Here is a 22,613-nt window from a genome sequence, read left to right as displayed (position 1 = left end):
TATACATATATTAAACTTCAATAATGTATAATAATTTCCATGTCCAGGATAAGATTTTAAAAAAAGCTTAATCTTTACCTATATTTCCTTTTGAGTGGAATCAATATATGATTTCGAACCCATTGAATCGAGTAAAATAATGAGGACGGAGGGAGAAAGATGAATAGTGTCATTGTTTAACTCCGGGGATTTCATTCATGCCGTCTGTCGCCGAGTGTCTTGTTTCCTTTTAAGTGACGTGGAGGTGTCAGCTTGCGTGAGCGCAAAGGCTCCACGTTACATAATTCGACGTAATCTCGTTATTTTTTATGGGAGCCATAAAAAAAGTTATAAATAGTGTCGTTGTGTGACAGTTTCGGACTGGGTATCGTCTAACGGCAGACGGTGCGGGCTGGTCCTTCGTTTTCGCCGTGGTTGGCGGTGGATTGGGCGATGATTGATGGCGTCTCAAGACGGACAGTTGCAGGAAACTGAAGTTTTTCGTCATTTTTACGATTCCTCGTCGGAGACGATGTATCAGAATGCTGATTTATGTCTGTTGTCTGTTGTAATATTTGTTTAAAAGGTTATTTATGGTTTTGATTTTTTCTAAAATCCCGTTAGACATCATAAAATTTATACATTGTTTCAATTTAATTGATGAGTAGAGTAATTATTAAGTGCTTGCATGTGTTTTGATCAGTTATATCTATTAGTTTTCCATTTAGTATTGAATTATTTAGTATATAAGGATGCTAATCGTAGATTGCTCACAGTTGCATTTTCTATATACAATACTTTTGTTGTAGAAACTTATGATGATCCTCATATCTCAATTGTTGGTTTTGGTTCCAACCATTTAAAACTCATAATTTTGATTTTGAATTTGATATTAAACAAGTTCAAAGACATTTTAAGATTTATACAAGTTATAAGATGGGAAAGGGTTAGAACACAAAAACTATTAATTTACTTAATTAAAAATTGTTTCATGTAAAATGTAACAAAGAATGAACGGTTATACAAAACAAGACTGAAGGTTTTTATCTATTAGGAGACAGGCCCAACCCATCTCACTCGTTCACCATTGAGGTAGTTCTAAAACAGATGACCATTGCCAATGACCTCAATTGTCAGGTCCGTAATTGTTGCATTATATAGCACCCACATTCTAAAGGAACGACCACAGCAATGAAGGTGGTCGTTATCCCGTATGGACAGATTATAATTTATATTGCCTCCTTTTATTTTATAACGGTCAGCCGCACATTACAGGAGTTTTGAAGAATGCATTGCTACAGTTCGAATGGGAAGTTACAGCGCAATCACTAGACGTATCATCTTCTGATTACCACTTGTTCAGATTGATGCAGCATACAACAGTTTCTAAATGGCCAGGAAGTACAAGAATGGCTCGATTATTTTAACGTTGCTAAACCAATAACATTCTTTCGACACGCCATGTTGCCACAAAGATGGTAGAAAATGTTGAAAAATATTTTCATTATATATATCCTACTACTTTTTTCCAATAAATGCACTTTTAAAATGACACGCAATTACCTGATATTATGAACATGAACGTTTATATTTATTTATACTAATGTGATCAAAGAATAGTAGTACGTAAATTATTTTAATTATTGCAAACTGTCAAAAAGGAACATTATTTCTGTTTAAAACGCCAGAATTATGAACCAACTTTTTTGCTATTTTTTCATCAAATTTCAACTCATCTCTCAACCCTATGTGCCTTATTTAACTTCGTCGGACTTCCGGCTATTACCCATATTCTAGGTAGCGCTTCAAGGTTCTTTGAAATAGGTAATTTTGACCCTAACAAACATCTTGAGTGCTATAATAGTAGTATAAATATTTTACTGATTCCTGCTAATTTCTGAGTTAATTAATTTCTTTTTAATTTTTGTTCCAGCATCCGTATCCATCGGAGGACCAGAAAAAACAGCTTGCACAAGATACGGGATTAACAATATTGCAAGTCAATAATTGGTAAGTTATTTTTTTTAAATCTAATTCGCGTCATTACGCGAGCCTTTGGCATTTCGTCGTCATCGCCGAAGTTGTCCTATTAAAACTGGAGGGATATTATTGTAAAGTCGAACGGTTTTTGGTGAGAATGCGAAGGAGCGAGTTTAATTAAGCCTACTCCAGGTCCCGAACCCTAATTTCTTCGCCTGTCTCGCCTAATTCCGGCATATCGATGACAAATCTGCCTCGAACCCCATTCTTCGGAGTGTAATTTCATCAGGGCGACGCGTTCGCGTCTTTGTTGGTCCCCGAAACGGAATCGTATCGCATAGAGGCCTCGGTTCTCCGCTTCCCCGCCGTCGCCCTCGTTCCCCCCCACCGCCCCCGCCTCTCATTCCGCCGCCGCTGCCGCCGCCACCGCTCGGTTCGGTGCGCGCAATCCAAATTGCATCAGGGCGCTCGCTAATGGTCCTGCCAGGATAATGGATGGAATTGCATTAAAATGCGATCTGCACGGTCGTACGAACTGCAAACGTAATTACCGAATCTTCGACTTCTTTCCCGAGGCTGATGGATACGGTGAATTGTCTCGGGCGGTGGACGAGGGGGCAGGCGGTGGAGATGCATGCAATATTGTTCGAAGAAACGAAAGTGGAGAATCGATGATCGACCTAGTCAAGTGGTAATTTGAACGATACAGAACGCTCTGATTTCCCGAACTCAATCATTTAAAAGAATTGAAATATTCCCACAGTTTATAAGTCTATTCCCACTGATTTAGACTTGAAAAAAACAAATATAGTTGAGAAAATAATTCATTAGCTTTTATCTTTGTGTTTTTTAACAAGTGTTCTGGTTTTTCCTGTGATATATCAAGATGTTGAATGAAATCACTCAGTTCCTATGCCCAACCTAGGCGATTGATCATGACTTGACTTGGTTCACTACTTTCATGCTAAAGTAATGGGTGTAGGGATATTTTTTAAAAGGTGACAAATCTTATTAACTAAATTTACACATTTGTGTCATATTATTCGAACAAACGAAAGTAGGCAAGTTGATGATCGACCTAGTCAACTGTTAATTTGAACACATTGACATTGGGGGTGTCAAGAATTGTATTATTAAAGAAAAACTAAGCTGAATTCGTCAATTTTTTAAAATTAATTACATCTTACATTAGATATGCTTAGTACAATCTCAATTTACAAATTAATCAATTGCTATTGTTCTGTTGTACTTGCAATATACAAGTAATGCAACTACGTTATTAATACATCAACATTTATTTAACATGCACAAATTTGGAACTATTTTCCAGTCTCTAGCCCATTTGTAGTATCTTGTTGACTGGCAATTATATTTTTTCTTCAGCCTTAGGCAGAAATATATATATTTTGCCATGATACCTGTATCGTCGGCATATATTGTCAATGTAGAGCAGATACAGGGGTGGTTTCAGGAAACAGGAGAGAATTTGTTAATATGATAAATTTTTCCCAAAATTACCAATTTGTTTCGGCTATATCTTCCGTTTCACCCACATAAATGCAAATTATGCGAGTAATTAATCTCTTAATATAATTCATATATATAATTAAAATATGTTGCAATGTATAGTGTAAGCGAATTTTTTCTCATTTTCCGTTTTCCTTCTTAATTTCTGACATTTCAATGTTATTATACGAACTACAAATATAGTAAAAACTTGTATTAATTATTCTTAAATATAACCCAATAAATTATGGCAAATATTTTTTAGCCCTTAGCTTGAACTATTTTCATGTCAAGAAATATAACAGAATAATTAAAATAAAAGTAACTAAAGTTACTTATTTTTTTATAAGGAATGTTAAGGAATCTTATTTTGTATCGATAATTGTATTAATTAAGTAGTATCTTTTATGAACTATGTTCTATTATCTCAATTCACATTTCAATTCCTTTTACTGTAGTTTGTATGCTTAAAAAGTCTTTCCCAATTTTCTTTTCCACTTTTTAAATATCAGTAATTTATGCCAAAGTAATTACAAAATAAATGTATAAATAGTTAAAATTGGTTACTACGTCATATTTATTTGTCATCAAACAAAACAATAAAAAACGAGATGAATTTAGAATTGTCTCTTATATTTAATTTTCTATTAGTTATTTCAATTCACATTACTTTTGCTGTACTCCAACCTGATCAACTTTGATATAAAAAATTGGATAATTTGATCGATCACTTATATTCTATATTAGTTTGCAAATAAATGTTCACCTTTCCACCGAAGAAGATATTTTATAGGATTTGGTGGACCAGTATCAACAAGTGTTTTTCAAAGTAAATTATAATTGAATTGAAACTTTTCAATTGAGAGAAGAAAAATGTTTCTTTACCAGAAACACGATCAAGCCGCTTAAATGCTCATTGCTTCTTCTGATTGCTACTTACTTTGAGTGATAACACCTGACATTCATATACCAAAAATTAAGTCTTGTTGTGACAATATTTTAATTAAAAAATACTTTCCGTTATTTCACAATAAATGCTCAATTCTTGGATTAAAATGAATTGCAATACAATATTTTTTCTGAATGGTTGCGTTACTTTATGCAAGAAAAGAAATGGGTGACAATGAACGAGAAAGTCGACCCTACCAGCGATGCTGTAATCTGGTTTGCAGCTAAAACTAGGGGACGAAATCTAATTAGCGGGAAAGCTGATCTGTAATTATGGCGATTAATCAATTCTCCGACAGAAAGGTTCGTTGGATCGATGCAACGGGCATTCCTGCGAATGTTACATTACGGTAACAATGTCGCGATTTTTTAATTAAATTTTGCGTATATAACATTTAGAAATGCACCAATTTTGACCTTTTATATTTTGATCCTGTTAATGAAAAGACTGAAGTGAGAAGAAAAATAGTAATTTATTACATGTAATATTATTGTCACATGACGATAAACACACTTTTGCATACGCTTTAACCTATCTTTTTTTCATCAGTTCTATCTTTGTTTCTGGTCTCTTATAATGTTTATGTATTAACTCTACTGATTTTCTGTTAATTGCACCTCACTGTACTGCACAAGATCTAATAATTTGATTCTTTAGAACGTATCGTGTTCTGGTGTTATCAAATGCTGTAGTATTTCTATATTAGCATGAGAATGAATGATCTCTTCATGTCTCCTTGCGATTCTCATGATTTCCTGAGTTATAGTCAGTATCTGAAGATACCGGTGTAAGTAATCGATCTTCTGGTGCCTGAGTGTACCTACAATACTTCTCAGGACTTTGTTCTGGAAAACTTGTATTCTATTTACATTATTTTTTGCGGTCTATATTCATAATTGAATTCCGTATGTCCATATAGGTTCCAATATTTGCTGGTATAATAGCAATTTGTTATATACTAATAATTGTCATTGTCATAGAAATGCCTTCAGAACATCGTTTTTGAATACGCATTTTATTCTTGATATGCAGGAGTAAAAGGAGGATGATCCATCAATTTGACATTTTGCCCATTCAGATAAGTGGTTGTTTTAGCCAATGCCAATGACGTTTAAGCTTGCATTACCATGACGAGGAATGATTCTTCGTTGCCGCTTCTATTTTCACATTTCACGAAACACTTCTGGTAAACAAATGATCGTGTACCGTTTAGAATTCACGGTTCTATATTGATTTAAAGGTTTTAAAGTTATTCCAAAAAAAGTAAGCGATCATTTACATTCGATGCGATTTGAGTACGAATCACTTTTGTCGGATTTAGCTTGTCTTTGATAAAACAGTGGATTGTTTTATCATCACCTTGTACGTTATAAATCTGCGTTGATGACACAAGATGTTATCAATTTTTTTCCAATATTCCATTTTTCATCATACCGCACTATCTCGCGAATATTTTAAACAAAAAATGTAAGATTTTAGAAAATAAGATGTCGAAGGTCGTGGAATTCACCCAGTGGCTGTGTAGGGTCGTCCCCGATCGACTTTATCAGTAAACGGTATTCGTATGGGTCTCGACGGTCATTCGGGGGGACCGCTTTACGACCCAGAGGAGGCCGATTAAGGACCCGCTCGTCGGCCTGGTAGACGGCGAAGCTCCGGCTCCCCGGAGGATTCGGGACGCGCCCGTAGCTCGTCATCATCATTTTTCACCGCGCCCCACCATTACCGGCCTCGGAGACACCGGCCCCAGGTCCCCGTTCACCTGGGTTAATGCGTTTCCCCGTTGCTCCGGTGATAAATTGTCGACGACGGCTCGAAGGACCGCGGCGCGGTATCGGGAGGAATTGCGTTTTCCGGCGACAGTTACCGGATTGTTTCGGTAATGATCCGGGCGGGGTGGGCGGACCGACCCTCCCCCCTCCCCCGGAGCACTCCCTAATGGCAATTCTGACGGTCTCAAAACCAAAACATCTGCGATAGAGCGATTGCGAGAATGTTCGTGGTAATGTTTTAAATAAATTTCAATGGGTGATAAAATTCACATAAAATGGTGAAGGAGTAAATAAAATAAGTGTCCGAGGTCGAAGACATCCGTAATATCTTAGTCAGTACTTCTTATATTTTTATAAGGCATCGCTCTTTTCTTCCATTTAGTATAATTTAAATAATTTAACGATGTTTTTGGATCGACAGGTGATTGTTAAACCAAAAAATGAAAAACCTTAAAAGAATAATTCCGTTCTTACATTGATAATTAAGATGAGTTGATTTCTGTTTATGTCGCATCATATCTTAAAAGTTAGATGTTCCAAAGCAACTTAACTTGGATTTTCGTTCCTTCATCCTAAAATTAACATATTTTGAGATTTTCATCTTTATCTGAGATGTTAAAAATAGACGTGAACATTTGTGTGCTGTCATTTCTGTTGAGTTAATCACAAGTTAATGAAACTTCCAGGAATTATAAAGAAGTTTACTCTGAATCGAATGGTAGTATAATAATTCTTATATAACTTTAAGTTTTTCATTTATACAATTAAAAGGGTTTCCAAAAATATCCAAAAAAAAGGATTTTATTTTATGCTACATATTTGAAAAAGTGGAAGTTCTAAAGCAATATAACATTAATTTTAATTTTTTTTCGTCTTAAAATACATATATTTTCAGAGTATTATCTTATGTTATTATCTTATCTGAGGTTTCCAAAAATGTTTGTACTTTTTTCAGATATATAGTCGTGAAAATTTGTGATTTTTTGCCATTCAATTTAAATAATGACAGGTTAATGAAACTTTCCGACAATTTTGATGTTTTCCCCTGATTCTGTTTCTAATTCCTGTTTTGTAGTAGACTATTCCATATTCTTATCTAGTACATTAGGAATCACAACTTCAGTTTTCACAGATTTTACTGAAAAGGTCACTACATCGAACTTTATGATGATTTTTCAGAATCGTTTATTTCAGCTTGTACCCAATTCATTAAGTTAAACGTTTTTGTGTTAATTATTATTTTTTCATTAAGTCAATTCGCCATTTGATATAACACAGGTGGTTGGATTTTGGGAAAAAATGAATTCATCTATCCCTCAATATTAATTCACACTTCCAGTATCTCATAAAACTATAGATTAACGAAAATCAATTTATCATAAACTATATTACTTAGTTTGCATTTGTCCGTATATTAGGAACCTGCATGTATTTTGATCAACGATATATATTCACGACAATGAGAAGTATCAATGCAAACAATCTAATCTAGCTATAGCCCATCAAATAGCCGAAGCCCATCAAATACTTTTAGAAGAAAGAAGTTGGTGACAAAAAACAATTTGAGGGACTAAGATAGTTCCAATACAGTGAATTGTGAGACTTAATGGACGAAAACTGAGCAACGGAACTTTCAGCTAGCTCAGCAATTGATGAATTAACTGTTTCCAGGAATTTAAATGTGATGAAAAAGACCAGAAAAGATTGCTAATTCGAATTTTTTAAGCATTACGGTTTTATTGCTTATCCTATTTATTCCTATTTTTAAAGTCAAAAAATTATTAATGTACATACAAGAGTCTAATAAAAATGGAATAGTGAATAATTGATCCTGACGATGATATGATATAAATTATCGTACCAAGGTAATTTATTATTGATTTAATCTCATGGCAATTACATTTTGAATTAAATGTAAATAATTATAACGTTACTTGGCCCACGCGGGTTGCCTTGCTTCATATCTCCGCCGTCCTCTAATTCTAATGATTGACTTATTCTATTCAGGAGGCGGCTTGACTAATTGCCAGCACCAGGTCCCGATGTATACGGATCCGGGCGGGTCCTCGGGGGAGATGCGGAAGGATTGGGACCCGGGGCCAATCTCTGCAAGATAACGCCACGTATACCGTTATCGCCCCCCCTCTGCTTTCCCCATTTTCATTTCCTGCCGCGATAGTTCATTAAAGAGGTGTTTCGGAGGCGATTTGGCGAGCTATTAGGAGGCTCGCTATTGCTCCTCGGAGAGTCGTTATGGCGTCGGCGACAATGAAAGTCGCCATTGCAGGACCGAAACGAATACAGGAATGACTCCGGGGCTAAGAAGGGAACATTTTCATTTAGGAGAAGATAAGTCCGTGTTGGGGTTTTTTCTTTCTCGTTTTTGCGCTGAAGGAACAGAAAGACATTTCCCTTCGTTAGTATAACCAAAATGGTATCGTTTATCAAGTGTAAATGTATATACCAACTTTAGGCGTAAAAGTTTTAAACAATTTTCAAACATGTTGATTGAAAAAGCCCGATGTAACTGTTTGTGCTTGATTGGAAAAATTATTTACCATCCTAAGAACAATGAAGCTGCAGCGTCACACTGTTTTTCCCTCTCCAGTGTTTTTCAGTCAGGAGTAAATCAATAGAACTGCGGTTGGATTAAAGGCTATTCGATAGTGAGATATCTGCTTTTCCTGCTCAGCGTCCGTCCTACTATATAACGTCGAATAATGTCCTGCCAACAAACAATACTATCGGCTTCGGTATTAACAGAAGAACAATGATGTCCTGGTTATATTTTTGCAAATTTATCTATATATATATATACATATATATAAATTTAAGTGATATAATGATATATCAACAATTAATTTGCCTACAATTTGCCCTACAATTATTAAATATAAAAAGAAGCGCTGGATTTGAATTTACTGCAAGGGTTCAAAACATTGTGGAGATTGAGAAACTCAAATCAATTTATGAAGTTACTGAACTGATATGTCTCTGAATATATTCAAAAGATATTTCGTTATACATTGACGAGCTTGGAAGATAAATACATTTCTGACAGCTATAAAAATTTCAAGAAACTGTCCAAGAATATTACTGTTACGTTCTTTGTGGAAAATTAATTTTGTGAAGAGAGAAATCGTTCTAGTTTTTGCAAACATTGACTGGATTTTGATTCTTGCCTGAGAAACTAACCCAAGACTGTGTTTTACCTAAAGGAAAGTGGCCTACCATGCTAAAACACATTTTTTTTTGGCAAAATTAGTTTTTTTTATTCAACATGTTCGAGGGTGAGACACTGAATATAACAACCCTCCAACTTTTCAAAACAATTTTTGTAGTACGATTTGTCCTTTGCTTCAAAATAAGCCTCAGTTTCGTCATTCAGGATCAGAACAGAAAAGAGTCGCATCGATTTTTGACACGGTGCATTGTCTTGGTGAAGCAGCACTTTCTTTTTCTTCAAATTCGGCTATATTTCGGCGATTTCGTGCTTCAAATGGTCCAATAATGCTATGTAATAGTCGCTGTTGATGGTCTTCCCTTTTTCAAGGTAGTCAATGAAAATTATTCCATGCACATCCGAAAATACAGACGCCATGACCTAACCAATCCACTCCGATGACTGTCGATTGGACTTCGGAGTGATGTCTCATGATGATTTTCAAATGATTGAGCCATGTTTCATCCATCGTCACATATCGACGCAAACACTGCTCCGAATCATAAACTCGTTGTTGTTTTTTAGTCAAAAGTGAGCTCGCGCAGCACCCACTTTGCACGGAACTTTCTCATACCCAAATATTCGTGAATGATATGACGTTCAGTTGATATCTTTAGAGTGTCTGCTATTTCATTCAATTTCAATTTCCGGTAATTGAAAATCATTTTGTGGATTTTAAAAATATTTTCGTCGGTAACAACCTCTTTTGGACGTCCACTGCTGCGTCGTCTAAACTTAGCATACCAATCCTTGATTGTTGATTTTCCTGGGGCAGTGTCCGGAAACTCGGCATCAAGCCAAATTTTTGCTTCAACTGTACTTGTTTCCTTTTAAAAAGCAATATTTTATCAACACGCGATATTCCTTTTTATACATTTTTTTCACAATAACAAAAGTTGCTTCACTCAAAATGCTATCATTCACAAACTAATGATCCGACAGCTATCAAATTTATACAAGCATCTTTAGAGGGTTATGGCTAACTAAAAAACATATAGATTTAATTCTAGTAGCGCCATCTATGCATCAGGCCGGGGACTTTTCAATTGACTTGTTATTAGCGTAAGACAGAATGGTGTAGAGCCGAAAAAAATAAAACTTTTTAGATCGATTCTCGCCCGATACAAACAGGCGCGAAAAAGGGGGTGGCGTTTTAATCCGAATTTATTAATTGATTTCCGAATCGCCGCTTCAAATAAAACCCTCCATTCGACCCGCCGAAACACCCTCGTGTCGCCGTTCCATACCGACCAACCGCCCCCTCATCCCCGGCCGCCCCTCCGGGGTATCACCGTTCGTTCGGTGGGGCAATCCAATCGGCGCGATAAATCGGATATGCGATCGAAATTTTTATGGCCCCATTAGCTTCACCGCCCTAATTGAGGCCTCGCCCGAGGGCGGCGGCGGCTGCGGGGCGGAGGGTTCACGCCACCTCCACGCAACGCAATCTTCTCCGGAGACCTGGAGAATTGCCATCGTTGCCTATTTGATGGTCGTTTCTATGCGACTCCGGTCACCGGCATTCGATCTATGGCGCGGTCAGCGAGACATTTCTATGATTTGTTCGCTACGTGAGGCCCTGCTGGCGGTAATTACCCTCCGACGACGGGGGGTGGTGGTGGCGGTGGGTTCTGCGAACAACTACCGAAATGGAGGAAGGGAGGAGGGGGGAACACCGGATGGGGTCAACTTTGTCGTAGCCGTCAGCTTGCGACCTGGACCCGTTTATATGGCGAGCGATATTAAGGTTCCCTCGGAGGGAGCGTAGGGTGGGATTTATAGTTGACCCCGGCCGTCGGGTCAGGGTGTTAAATGCTGCGTCACGTGTTCCCGCTGTTGTTTTTGTCGAAAGCTCTCGCGTAAACATCTGGCCCAACACGAGTTTTCCTTAATTTGCTCGAAAAATTCGTTTGATCCCTTCCAGTGCGAAGTGAAAGTCAATAGAACCGAAAGGAAACATACTTTATCAGCAGAGTTGCAGGAAATTTTATTTATCCCCTTCGGTCTACTTTTACACAAAGGACGAATAAGTTTCAAAAAATAAAAATTCTCATATTCAATTTTTACTACCCCTAGAAATCCAAGCCAAAATAGGCAGTAATTTTAGAGGGATCGTAACGTCGTAACTTTATGTTTGTGATTGTTTGATATTTGTGATTGTCCTAGACAAGAGTGTAAAATCTGACAAGGAAAATGATTCAAGTCACGCCAGTAACCAGGCTGGGTAAGGCCGTATGTCTTCTGGAATGATTTCTGAGGTTGGTCACTCGCCAGTTAATAGGCTTAATTCCGAGGACCGTTGTTCGGACCCCACGTTAAACCAAATGTAGGCCCAGTCCAGATAAACCCTCGTTGGTAAATAGGAGACCTTAAAATATAAAAAAGTATGCTTATAAATATTAAATTTTTATATTATTACTGTACGATCATTCCTAATTAAACAAGGGGCCTTCAGAATCTCACTAACATAAAAGCTTTGTTTTTACGTTAGTGATTTTTGAAATTTATTAATACTTTATTACAGTTGTTACAATTTGTCTCTACAGTGGCTGAAAACTAAGTACTTATATAGGAAGACTCGTTCCTTACTTAGTCTCTAATAAAATAAAATAAAAGTTAGTAACACCTCTCAGTGCTTGTACTATTTAGTACATTTCACTAAAAAAAAACTACACAGACGTCCTAGTTCAGTGTTTCCATGGTACTTCAGTTTCCCCTAACAGTTGGAATCCGAAGGTGTCGGAGTAAGAAACTGCTCCTGTAAAATCTGGGTGCATCCACAATACTTTCTGACTTTCTGAAATACTTGCATTTTGTTGATATTACTTCTCACAGAACATCGCCTTAACAGAATTTCATAGATCCCTATAAGTTTTAGTATCTGTTTGTACAGCAGCAACTTACAATGTACGGATAATTTAAATTTTCTTTCAAATAACCAATACATATATGTATTTTAATTAGAGTTCTGATATGCTGCTTTCAACGATGATTTACCCTAATGTACTTAAGATTGGTACTGTATGGAATAATAGTATTTATTGGTACATGGACAGTTAGGTTGTAGATTCAATGTGCACTGATTTACCGTTGTTAACTTTTATTTTTCGTACCTGTTGCGGTTTTCTGGTTGTTTCTTGCTAATATCTTCAGTAGCAAGTTTCACCGTATTATCAGCAAATGTAGTCAAAGTAATATTTATGATATCAAATGTTTAGATTCGGTAAAGAAAATTAAATAAACTATTGTTTTATTTCCTCATGTAGTGATATCACAACCTCTAAGGGTGCGTCTTGGTCCTTTGAAGTGGTCCAGTCTCCGCGTAGTTCGTATTTTATATTATCTCACTTTTCAGTATGTTCTCTAGTTGCTTTTGTTTTAACAAATTTATTTCATATTATCGCCTTTTTCTCGTTTCATTTACAACATAGTGTTTTTATATTAAATCTTCCAGCACTGGATATTCTTTATCAATTTTTCTCTTTATTTATACATCATTGCTCCCGATTTTATTCCTTTTCTTTTAATTATATTACAATTTTCGTTGCTGAACCAAAATAAATGCATGTATGTTTAGAATTGCATTTTTTTTCTAAAAAGTCTAAAAAACCTTTCTTAAGTTCATCTTATTTGTAAGTATATTATCTCGGATTGAAATAAAAATAAAATAACAAATCAGTAACGTTTGCCGATTTCATATCTTCTCCCGATAGAGTTACGAGGCAATTTCGTTCGTTTTTTACCTCCCTCGTCAATGAAAAAATCATTACAATTTTATTATTATAGTCAATAAAACGGTTTACTGCCGCTTCACAGCTGGCAGATTCGTATGGTGGCGTCACAGGGCTTTTCTGCGTCGGGGGCCGAGGGTGTTTTCTGAACAATTTGTAACAGAAACATTAATCAAAATAATAATAAAAAAAAGAATCGTAGATAATAGACCGAAATCGTAGTTCAGTTATAACTTTTTATATCTGTCGGAATATAAAATAAATTAGAGGGACTTAAATTTACATTCCGACACTTGTTGCTGGTGATATAAAGTTGGGAATAATATTAAGTAATAACAAATAAATGGCTACATGAACGAATAATCACATTTTCTACTACAAAATAATTTTAAAATATTTTTGCAAACCTTCGATGGACGTACTCCATCGATGCAAACGTATGAATATTAATTCAATAAAATGTTTGAAGATGTGAGACTAGGCTTGTTGTAGAATCTATCATTGGTAGTATCTTTAAGCCGTTTTAAGTGAGTTGAGAAATAGATCTTTTGATATTCGGAAAGCTAGGAATATGCCCTTCAAAGGATTTTTCAATATTTTAATTATTTTCGAATATATAGAATTCCAAGAACAAAACTTTAAATACGTTTTTATGGAAACCACTTTTTTTCGAGATGGTTGACATAATATTTCAAGTTCTGCCGAACCGATTTACTTTCTATATGGTCTTAGTTTTCTAAATATATATTTTTCTATCGTATCAAAGTCGAACAATTTTTTTTTCGCTAAGTTACGGCCCATCGAAAAATGTAGTTTCGAAAAAAGGCCTTAAAGTTTCATTTATGCTTTGCTACTTAACTAAATCAGCTATTTCTCCGAAAATAATTTAAATCTTGAAAAATCAAAGCTACCTTGAAGGCGCAACCCTTGTAAATATGATAAAAAATCAGTTGTTTTCAAATTTATAGACTGGAATATCTTCTTAAACAATCATAGACCAATATAACAAGTAACTCGCGTTCCTAAGAACCGCATAATCAACATATATAAGAAAAATTACATATGAATAATAATACCTAACATCTAATAATATAACCTTAATATAATATAATCTAATACAAGTGTCATTATTTATATTTCGGGAATAGGAAAAAACAAATAGTTAAGTGGCGAATATATTTTTATTGTTTTTCAAAGTACTCGCCACGATGATCGATACACTTTTTCATACGCTTAAACCAATCTTCTTTTCCATTCCGAATGAGGTATCCTGAAAACATGATTTTTGAACGCTTCAATAGCTCCCTCGAGCAATGAAAATCGTTGACCACACAGTTTATTCTTCACGGATGGGAACAAAAAGAAGACATTGGGTGCCATATCAGTGCTGTACGGCGGATGACCCATCAATTCGATGTCTTGAGTGCTCAAATAGTCTCTTGTTTGAGCCGATGTGTGAGAGCTCGCATTGTCATGATGAAGAACAATCCGGCGTCTCTTGTTTGTTTTCCTTATTTCACCGAAGACTTCTGGCAACCAAATTGTGTACAAATCAGAATTTACTCTTCTACGATCCTCTAGATGTACTGTTGCAGGCAGGCAATATGACCAGTTTTCCCAAGGAAACAGGCCACCATTCTCTTTGAATTGTTGGATTTGGTTTATCTTGGAACACCCATACAGTCGACTGCTGCTTACTTTCGGGCTCATACGAATATATCCATGATTCGTCACCTGTCACGATTTTATAAACGTCGAAGCACCGCGATTGGATTTCTTAAGAATTTTTTTGCTCAATCGACAGAGCCTTTCTTGGGCGATTGTCAAATTGTGTGGGATCCAACGCGAACATAACTTTCGCACAGCTAAATGTTCATGTAAAATCGAAACTCGTCGGACAGCGAACTACTATCACGAATAAATTCATTAAACCAGCGATACACGATTTTGTCATGATTGTTTTTTATGGAGCTTCATCGCCAAAAGTCAAATTAAGTTGATTGATGCACTCTTGTGATAATCCACGTTGAAAATCGTAAAAAATCATCGCACGAAAATATTCACGATTCAGTTATATTTTTTACCGAGACGAAACTTTCAACTAAATGTAAAATAAACAAATAGCGTCCGTGCAACAAAACGGTCTGAGTACGTATATCGTCAAAAATGTCCTAATTCCCGAAATATAAATAGTGACCCTCATATTCCCAGCTAATACAATTTCAGAATCCTTAAAAATTAAATACTAGACATAATACATATATATGGAGTGGATACTTTTCGTCGGAATCTTGCAAATGATCGGGGATTCTCCCGGTATCGCCATCGCCCCCCTCATCGAACACGGGCTCTTATACGAAACAACTTCCTTTTCGGATCCCCCAAGTGTTCGACGATGACTCTTCAAATGGCGAAACCCGCCACCGCAAAAGTTTCGGGACTTGTTACGGATCATTTCTTGCCCGGCGTACTTCCTTCGATCTTTCTGCGGGAAAACCATAATACGATCTTTTTTCCTTTCCGCTTGCTGTTCATTTTTCTGTTGTGTTTACGAGTTTTGCGCATATCTTAACATTAACGAGACTTCTTTTGTTAGAATAGCGGTTTTCCCTTTTCGTTTTACTAAATTACAGAAAGGTTTTATCGAATCTTCAAAAATTAACTTCATAGTCATTCATCATAGGTTTTTATTTTTTTTTAATTATGCTAATCAGTTCACATATCGTGTTGAAACAAACAATATGAAAAAAAAAAACAACAAATAATTTACCTAAAATTAGTCAGCTAATGCTTATAACCAAATATAATTTGGTTTCAACAACATGCTCAACTCGATATACAGAGTGTCTTAAAACAATTCAACAAGCATCGATCTTCTTACTTTTCTAGCTGCAGTCAAACCATATACAGAAGGAACTATTAAAATAATCTCGTTAAAAGTACTAGAAGTAATATCCATCACGGTTGGCCCAGAAGAGTAAGAATTCCTCGAAATCCATGATTAGTGGGAGAGATAAGATCTGGCTTGTATCTTAAAGTCTATAGAATTAAATTTTTAAATTGTCAATTAAAATTTAGCATTTTTGAGGTATTCTTTAATGATGAGACACAAAAATAAAAATTTAAATGAAAACACTAAAATAGAGGCAAGGTAACTAAATAGACCTCAACGACCTATGTATGTCAAACAAGTGCATTACTTGACTTTTGATAACCACAGAATCCAAGTAGTGCAACACCTTCTGGCGTCTATATTGATATTATACATAATTTATTTGGTCCTCAACTACAAGACTGTGTGGTACAACTAACCAAAAGATATGGCCCACTGCATCATATGTTCGGAAAGAAGAGACTTATCCACACCTAATTTTTTCTTGTGACTTTATCTCAAGAACGTTGTTGGTGGCTTGGTAACAGTAGTGAAAGTGACAATACCGCCCTCTTGCAGCAATATTCTATCGAGGCGTGATTATAAATGTATATTTTTCGTTATTTCTAACTGTGGTTGATAATAAGGAAAAATGGTGTCCCAGGAGACTCCATCCCAATCGTGTCAATCAGGTTGCCAATTGATAATAAGGCTTAATGCGGCGCACTATAGTTCGAACACCATGTTAAGCAATAGTTACACTCAGTAAAACATTGAAGGGGTTGCTATTTATTATGTTTTCTTTAACTTCAATACATAATGATTCTCTTTTGTTTTCAATGAATGTAGTTGAATTGTTGGTTGAATTGGGACACCCTGTATATATGAAAGGATCAATTGGCTTGTGTCAAGAGCATTATTAGGTCTTTCTGACCCCGAGTGCGGCACACTTGTGTACCGTCGAAATCCTGACGAATAAACGGTTTTCCATCTGTTTCCCAATGGCAATTATTGACGATAGGGGTGGCGGAGGTCGTGAGACGAGAGAAAACAACCCCAAACTTCCGTTCAACCCTTCCTTCGCTTCCCCCTCCCACTCCCCCTCCGTTTCGGCGTAGCTAATGGATTGGTTGCAAAGGAACGATCGAAACGGCGAAAAACAATTAGCCGAATGTTGCGTAGGAGTTGAAGGGTACCGAACGACGGCAAGATTATAAATGTTTGTGCAATTACAAACCGAAATAATATCTGCAGATGTTGCCTGTTAATTTGACAACCGAGCTCACGACACAATCCTTTTTCTCGTCGAGGGTGTACGGGGTGGCGAGGGCTCAGCTGCGACATCCGCTGGTAATAGACTATTAGCAGGAAGAAATTGTTTTGCATTACTTTTACCGTCATCAGGTCAGAAAAGGCATTTATCGTTTCATATAGGAAATTTCCCTAAGATTATTATTTATTTTTGCAACAAAAAATCAAAATTTTCAGTTTCAACAGTGAGAATATTTCATCCCCTTACAATGGATGACGTTAAATCACAACCCAGCGCTATTGAACAAGAAAGGATAAAGATTCCTTACTAGGAATATAATCTTATCAACATAACAACTGCTTCATTCAGACTACAATATGTATCACAACTGTGGAAGATGGCTGAAGTAACTATGATTCCTAAACCAGGAAATCTACCTTTATACCGGCTAATATCACTATTGCCGACAATACCAAAATTATTTAAACTTTTATTGCAAAGTATAAAACCAATCGTTGAGTAAAATCATCTTGTCCCCTATCATCAATTTGGTTTTAGGAAACATCATTCCACGACTAATCAGGTTTACAGAATTAAGTTTTTTACAGATAAAGTTTACAAAGAAGTTTGCTCTGCAATATTTTTAGATATTTTTCAAACTCTCGATAAAGTTTGGTACCTGGGTCTTCTTCTTCATGACCAATATTCAAAAATTTTAGAGTCATATAACCGACTGATACTTCATAGTCAAACCAGAAAATGCTTATTCTGACATGAAGAAAATATAAGCAGGCGTTCCACACGGGAGTCTATAGTACAGTTCTTCATCTGCTGTAGACTCGGGACTTCCCTACATTCAATGAAAATGTTATTGCTACATTTGCGGTTGACACTAAAATCCTATCGATGACAACACTGAATCAGCCGAAAAGTTACAAACGGCTGTTTCCAAAATATTATACTGTACTGAGAAAGAAATACCAATAAATCGGTGCATATTGATTTCATTAACAAAATAATCAAGCACAAGTCAGAAATTCATAGATCAGCAAGTAGTCATGTATGGAAATACAGCCAAATATCTTGGCATGACCGTTGATGTTAAACTCAGGTAGAAGCCTGAGTATAACAAGCCTTGAAGTATAAAAAATGTACTGGTTATTGGGTAGATATTCAGTCTTGTCAGTATATAATAAGCTTTTGCTTTACTAACTAGTCTTGAACCCAGTGTGGATTTGATGATATCCAACTCTGGGGTTACACCAGCCAAAGCGATAGAAATATCATACAAAGGTCCTAAAAGAAGGTACTACGAGGTATTGTTGATACTCCATGATACATTCGTAACAACAATCTGCATAAGCACATCAAGAGCTATTCCCAAAAACATGAATAGAGGCTCCATCAGCATATGAGTGTTGAGGTTCTCCAGCTCCTAGATAATGATGGCAGTCAGAAGATTTAATTTAAATCGTAAGTTATAATTACAACTGAGCACATATTAAACAACAGTGACATAAATCACCAAATGAGATTGCGTGAACATTGTCGAAAAAGTTTCACAACTAATTGACAACAAAGAGTTCCCCCGGAGGTTGACAAAAACCCTTTGATCTTGTATTGTTAAGCTTTGTTTGAATACTGTGCCGTGTTTTAAACTTATGTGGAGTGGACCATCAAACGCTAATGAAGTTAGGCTCTGAAATCTTACATTCAAAAACAATATTAAGAAAGTTACTAGAGAGTGAATAACTAGCTGTAATATGTGTATAATGTGTTTTTTTTTCATAAAAAATATTTAATTTAATACATTCTTAATTCCTTGGACTTTGGTTTTATTTGCTGAAGACAAAGACAAATTTTTTTTTTATTTAAAACAATTTATTAAACCTATATTACATGGATATATGTTCGCACCTCGAATATATATGGGTAGTATTATTTATATTAAGCAAGGTTAATCAAAGAAGCAGATGAAAAACACAAAAAAATCCCAGTTATAAAATTGAAATAGCCAAAAACCTGAGCAAATATATCTCGCAGGACTAATCGCATTTGTCTAGGGTAAATATCGTATCTGTTGGCCGTCATTTTCGTTGTAATTAACCCACCAGACCGGACTGTTACGTCCGGATAGAACGGCGCTACCCCCTCCGCCTCCATCACTGAAATATTAGCCCCAAAAGGGTTAGCGAAAACAATGACTTAGGGCCACTTTAAGGGTTTACTTTCGGGACCACTCAATATCGACTTACAAGGAAAACGACGTAATTGCATTTTTGTTTTCGATGGGGTTGTGGAGGGGATGGGTGGCGTAACTCCTGGGAGAGGCGGGGGAGTCGGGGAACTTTTGTCCAGTGGGCGAGTCAGAAGGGCGAAATGACAAATTGATTATTGTTCTCGAAAGAAAGGGGTGAGCTTGTTTCTTTTATTTTTCTTTCGGTCAATTGTTAATAGGTTAGTAGAACACGGGATAATTAAAATAATTTAATACTTTATTATTATTATTATTATTTAAATGTAAAATAAAATACTATGTCAGAAATAAAAGAAAATCCATGCCATACATGGATTTTCTTTGTTGCACGTATGTTGATCAACGATATCTATTGGTTGAAATCGATGATGTTAAAATGTCTGTATTTCTGCATTTTAAAAATTACTTAATTTTGTTTTTTGGTGGTGCTGCTATCATATCTCACTGTCGGTTTTGATTTGCGCCTTCTGATTACCATTTCTTCAGATCGATGCACCATAGTTTGACTGGCACACGATTTTTAATATATTGAAGAAAGACGACATTAAACCAGATCACTGTGTTACTAGAAAGCTAGAAAAAGTTTAAAGGTATCATGGAAGATACTTTATTGTATCAATATTTATCGATAAAACCCATAGAAGTGAAAATGTGATCAAAATACATGCAAGCACCAAATAATATATTCTAAGTTGAAAAAATATGTTATCGACTGTAAATTACAACATTATACGCCATATATTGCATTTTAAAACCAAGAAGTGATCTCCCATAGTTCTTGTGATGCGAATAATTTTGAAATATAAAAATGGTTCATTTTGTGTTTTTTTTTTTTTGGTATTTTTTAATATAAAATGGAAAAAAAGTTTTTGTTTGAAACGACTACGGACGTCCGGATTATCTCCTACCGGCATCAGCTCCAGACCGAAAAGTAAGTCCATTTTCGTTGTCAATACATCACGGGCTCGGGGATTACCTCAGTTCTCCACCATGGCGATACCGAGGGTTTTATATACGACCGCCGAGTTTTTCCACTATGTTCCAGACCCTGGAACTGGAAAAAGTCCCATAAATAACAGTGCGCGCGGGGCCGTCGAGGCAAGAGGGACTTCCCTGCGGGACTCGACCGTTATACCACTCTCCTCCGCCTCCCCATGGTCCGCCGTTCCACGTCCCTCCCACCCCTCTCGTCCATCGGCATCAGGAAAATTCAGCAAATCGGTCGTAGTGGCTGTCGAAATGAAATCTTAAATTGTTCCTGGCCGGAGCTTGATGTTTCTCGAGGATTTTTCGAAATGGACATTTGTTAATCCGTAGGGACTTTAAAAAAAAATGCCATTTTTAGAGATTATTTTATTTTTTGCGGTCAATTTTTCCTTTGGATGATGCTTCAAGTTGTAGGTTTTATGTTATTTTAACTATATGCAGTCATTGAATTTTTATTTATTGGTCATAAATTGATCTTCAATAAATTACTGTATGATACGAAAGTATCAAAATTAACTATTATTATTATATGTTTTTGTATATTTTTAAAAATATATTTTAAAATCTCCTTTTTATCAACGAGGGTTTATCTGGACAGGACCTACTGTTTAACGTGGGCTCTGAACCAGCGTCCTCGGCATTAAACCCACCGACTGGACAGTGACCAACTTATCCCAGAAGACGTCCGGTCTTACCCAGCTTGGTTACTAGGCTGGTTATTCCTTATTGGATTTTCCACTGTTGCCTATAAAATTATTTAAAATTACAATCACAAACAGAATTCCATGCCCTAAGAGAATTCGAACCCGCGATTATCGCAACAGTAGCAGGACCGTCCTGTCGCCCTAACTACTGCGCCACAAAACCGGCTTTGTAAATTTTTATTCTCATCTTGATGTAAGAAAATATCTCGTAAAAAGTCACATATCCCAGAACATATGTCAATTTACAACATGTGGCTTAATACCAGCATGTTCATTTGAATGTTAATTATATGATTGCTATAATTTCTATGATTGCTATGAGATTTTATGCATAGATAAAGGAAGAATAGTTATTCTAAGCAACGTTACAAACACTAAAAATCTCATTCTCTTATTTAAATTCGATGATTTTGATAAATAATAATAACATTTAATATTATTGAGTATAATTAAAATTGCATTCATTACGTTTGTTACTTGATATGAAGAAACCTGCTGCCGAAACTCATCAAACACTTGATGAATTCAACACTTTCCGAACATTTACATGCGATGGAAAAGATCCCAAAAGATGGGCAAATGACCACAAGAATGAACTAAAAAAATCTCGAACGGTTAAAACATCGCAGTTTCATTGCGTGCAAGAAAAAAAGGATTTTCCGTGGCATATTGTGACTGCTGATGAAAATTGTATCTACTACGACAATCCCAAGCGTAAAAAGACCTAGTTTAATCCAGAAAAGTCATCCGTTAGTCTGGAGAACCGCATCAGAATAGTCATGAAGGTGTAGTGATAAGCAAACCAATAGTAGCAAAAATAGGTCAATTGAAAAGTCGCCGGCCTACTATAGTAAAACACATTTTTCTTGGCAAAATTAGTTTTTTTCATTCAACATAAATCCCTTCAGGGGTTTTATTATAGCTCCTCTTATTATAGCGACCCTCCAACTTTACGATAACTTTTGTGTAGTATGATTTGTCCTTACCTTCAAAATAGGCCTCAGTTTCGTCGATCACCTCTTCATTCGACGAAAATTTCTGAGGCAGTGTCCGGAAACTGGGCATCAAGCCAAGTTTTTACTTCAACCGTATTTTTTCCCTTCAAAAAGCAATATTTATCAACACGCGAAATTTCTTTTTATCCATTTTTTTACAATAACAAAAGTTGCTTCACTCAAAATGCTATAATTGACAAACTAGTGATCCGACAGCTGTCAAATTTATACACGCATCTTTTGAGGGTTAGGGCTAACTAAAACACATATGAATTTAATTTTAGTAGCGCCATCTATGTATCAGGCCGGAAACTTTTCAATTGACCTGTTAGATTAAAAAGTATTATATAAGGTTCAAAATTGATTGCTACATCAATTGGCCTCATTTTCGCTGATCCAGTACAAA

At 35.9% G+C, this 22,613-nt stretch overlaps 1 protein-coding gene across 6 annotated transcripts in view; it reads left to right on the top strand.

The window, feature by feature from the left end:
* Positions 1-22,613, top strand: part of hth (Meis homeobox homothorax) — a 273,708-nt gene that overhangs the window by 229,705 nt on the left and 21,390 nt on the right. For all 6 annotated transcript variants that reach the window (XM_076402447.1, XM_076402445.1, XM_076402449.1 and 3 more), the window contains one exon: positions 1,913-1,989. In XM_076402447.1, the coding sequence (XP_076258562.1) occupies positions 1,913-1,989 (77 nt within the window). The remainder of the gene's footprint in view (positions 1-1,912; positions 1,990-22,613) is intronic.

The sequence above is a fragment of the Rhynchophorus ferrugineus genome, unplaced genomic scaffold (assembly GCF_030347505.1).
Source record: "Rhynchophorus ferrugineus isolate W39M unplaced genomic scaffold, kcgeb_rfMv2 rfM4, whole genome shotgun sequence".
Classification (NCBI taxonomy): Eukaryota; Metazoa; Arthropoda; class Insecta; order Coleoptera; family Curculionidae; genus Rhynchophorus; species Rhynchophorus ferrugineus.
This window is presented reverse-complemented; position numbering and strand designations above follow the sequence as displayed.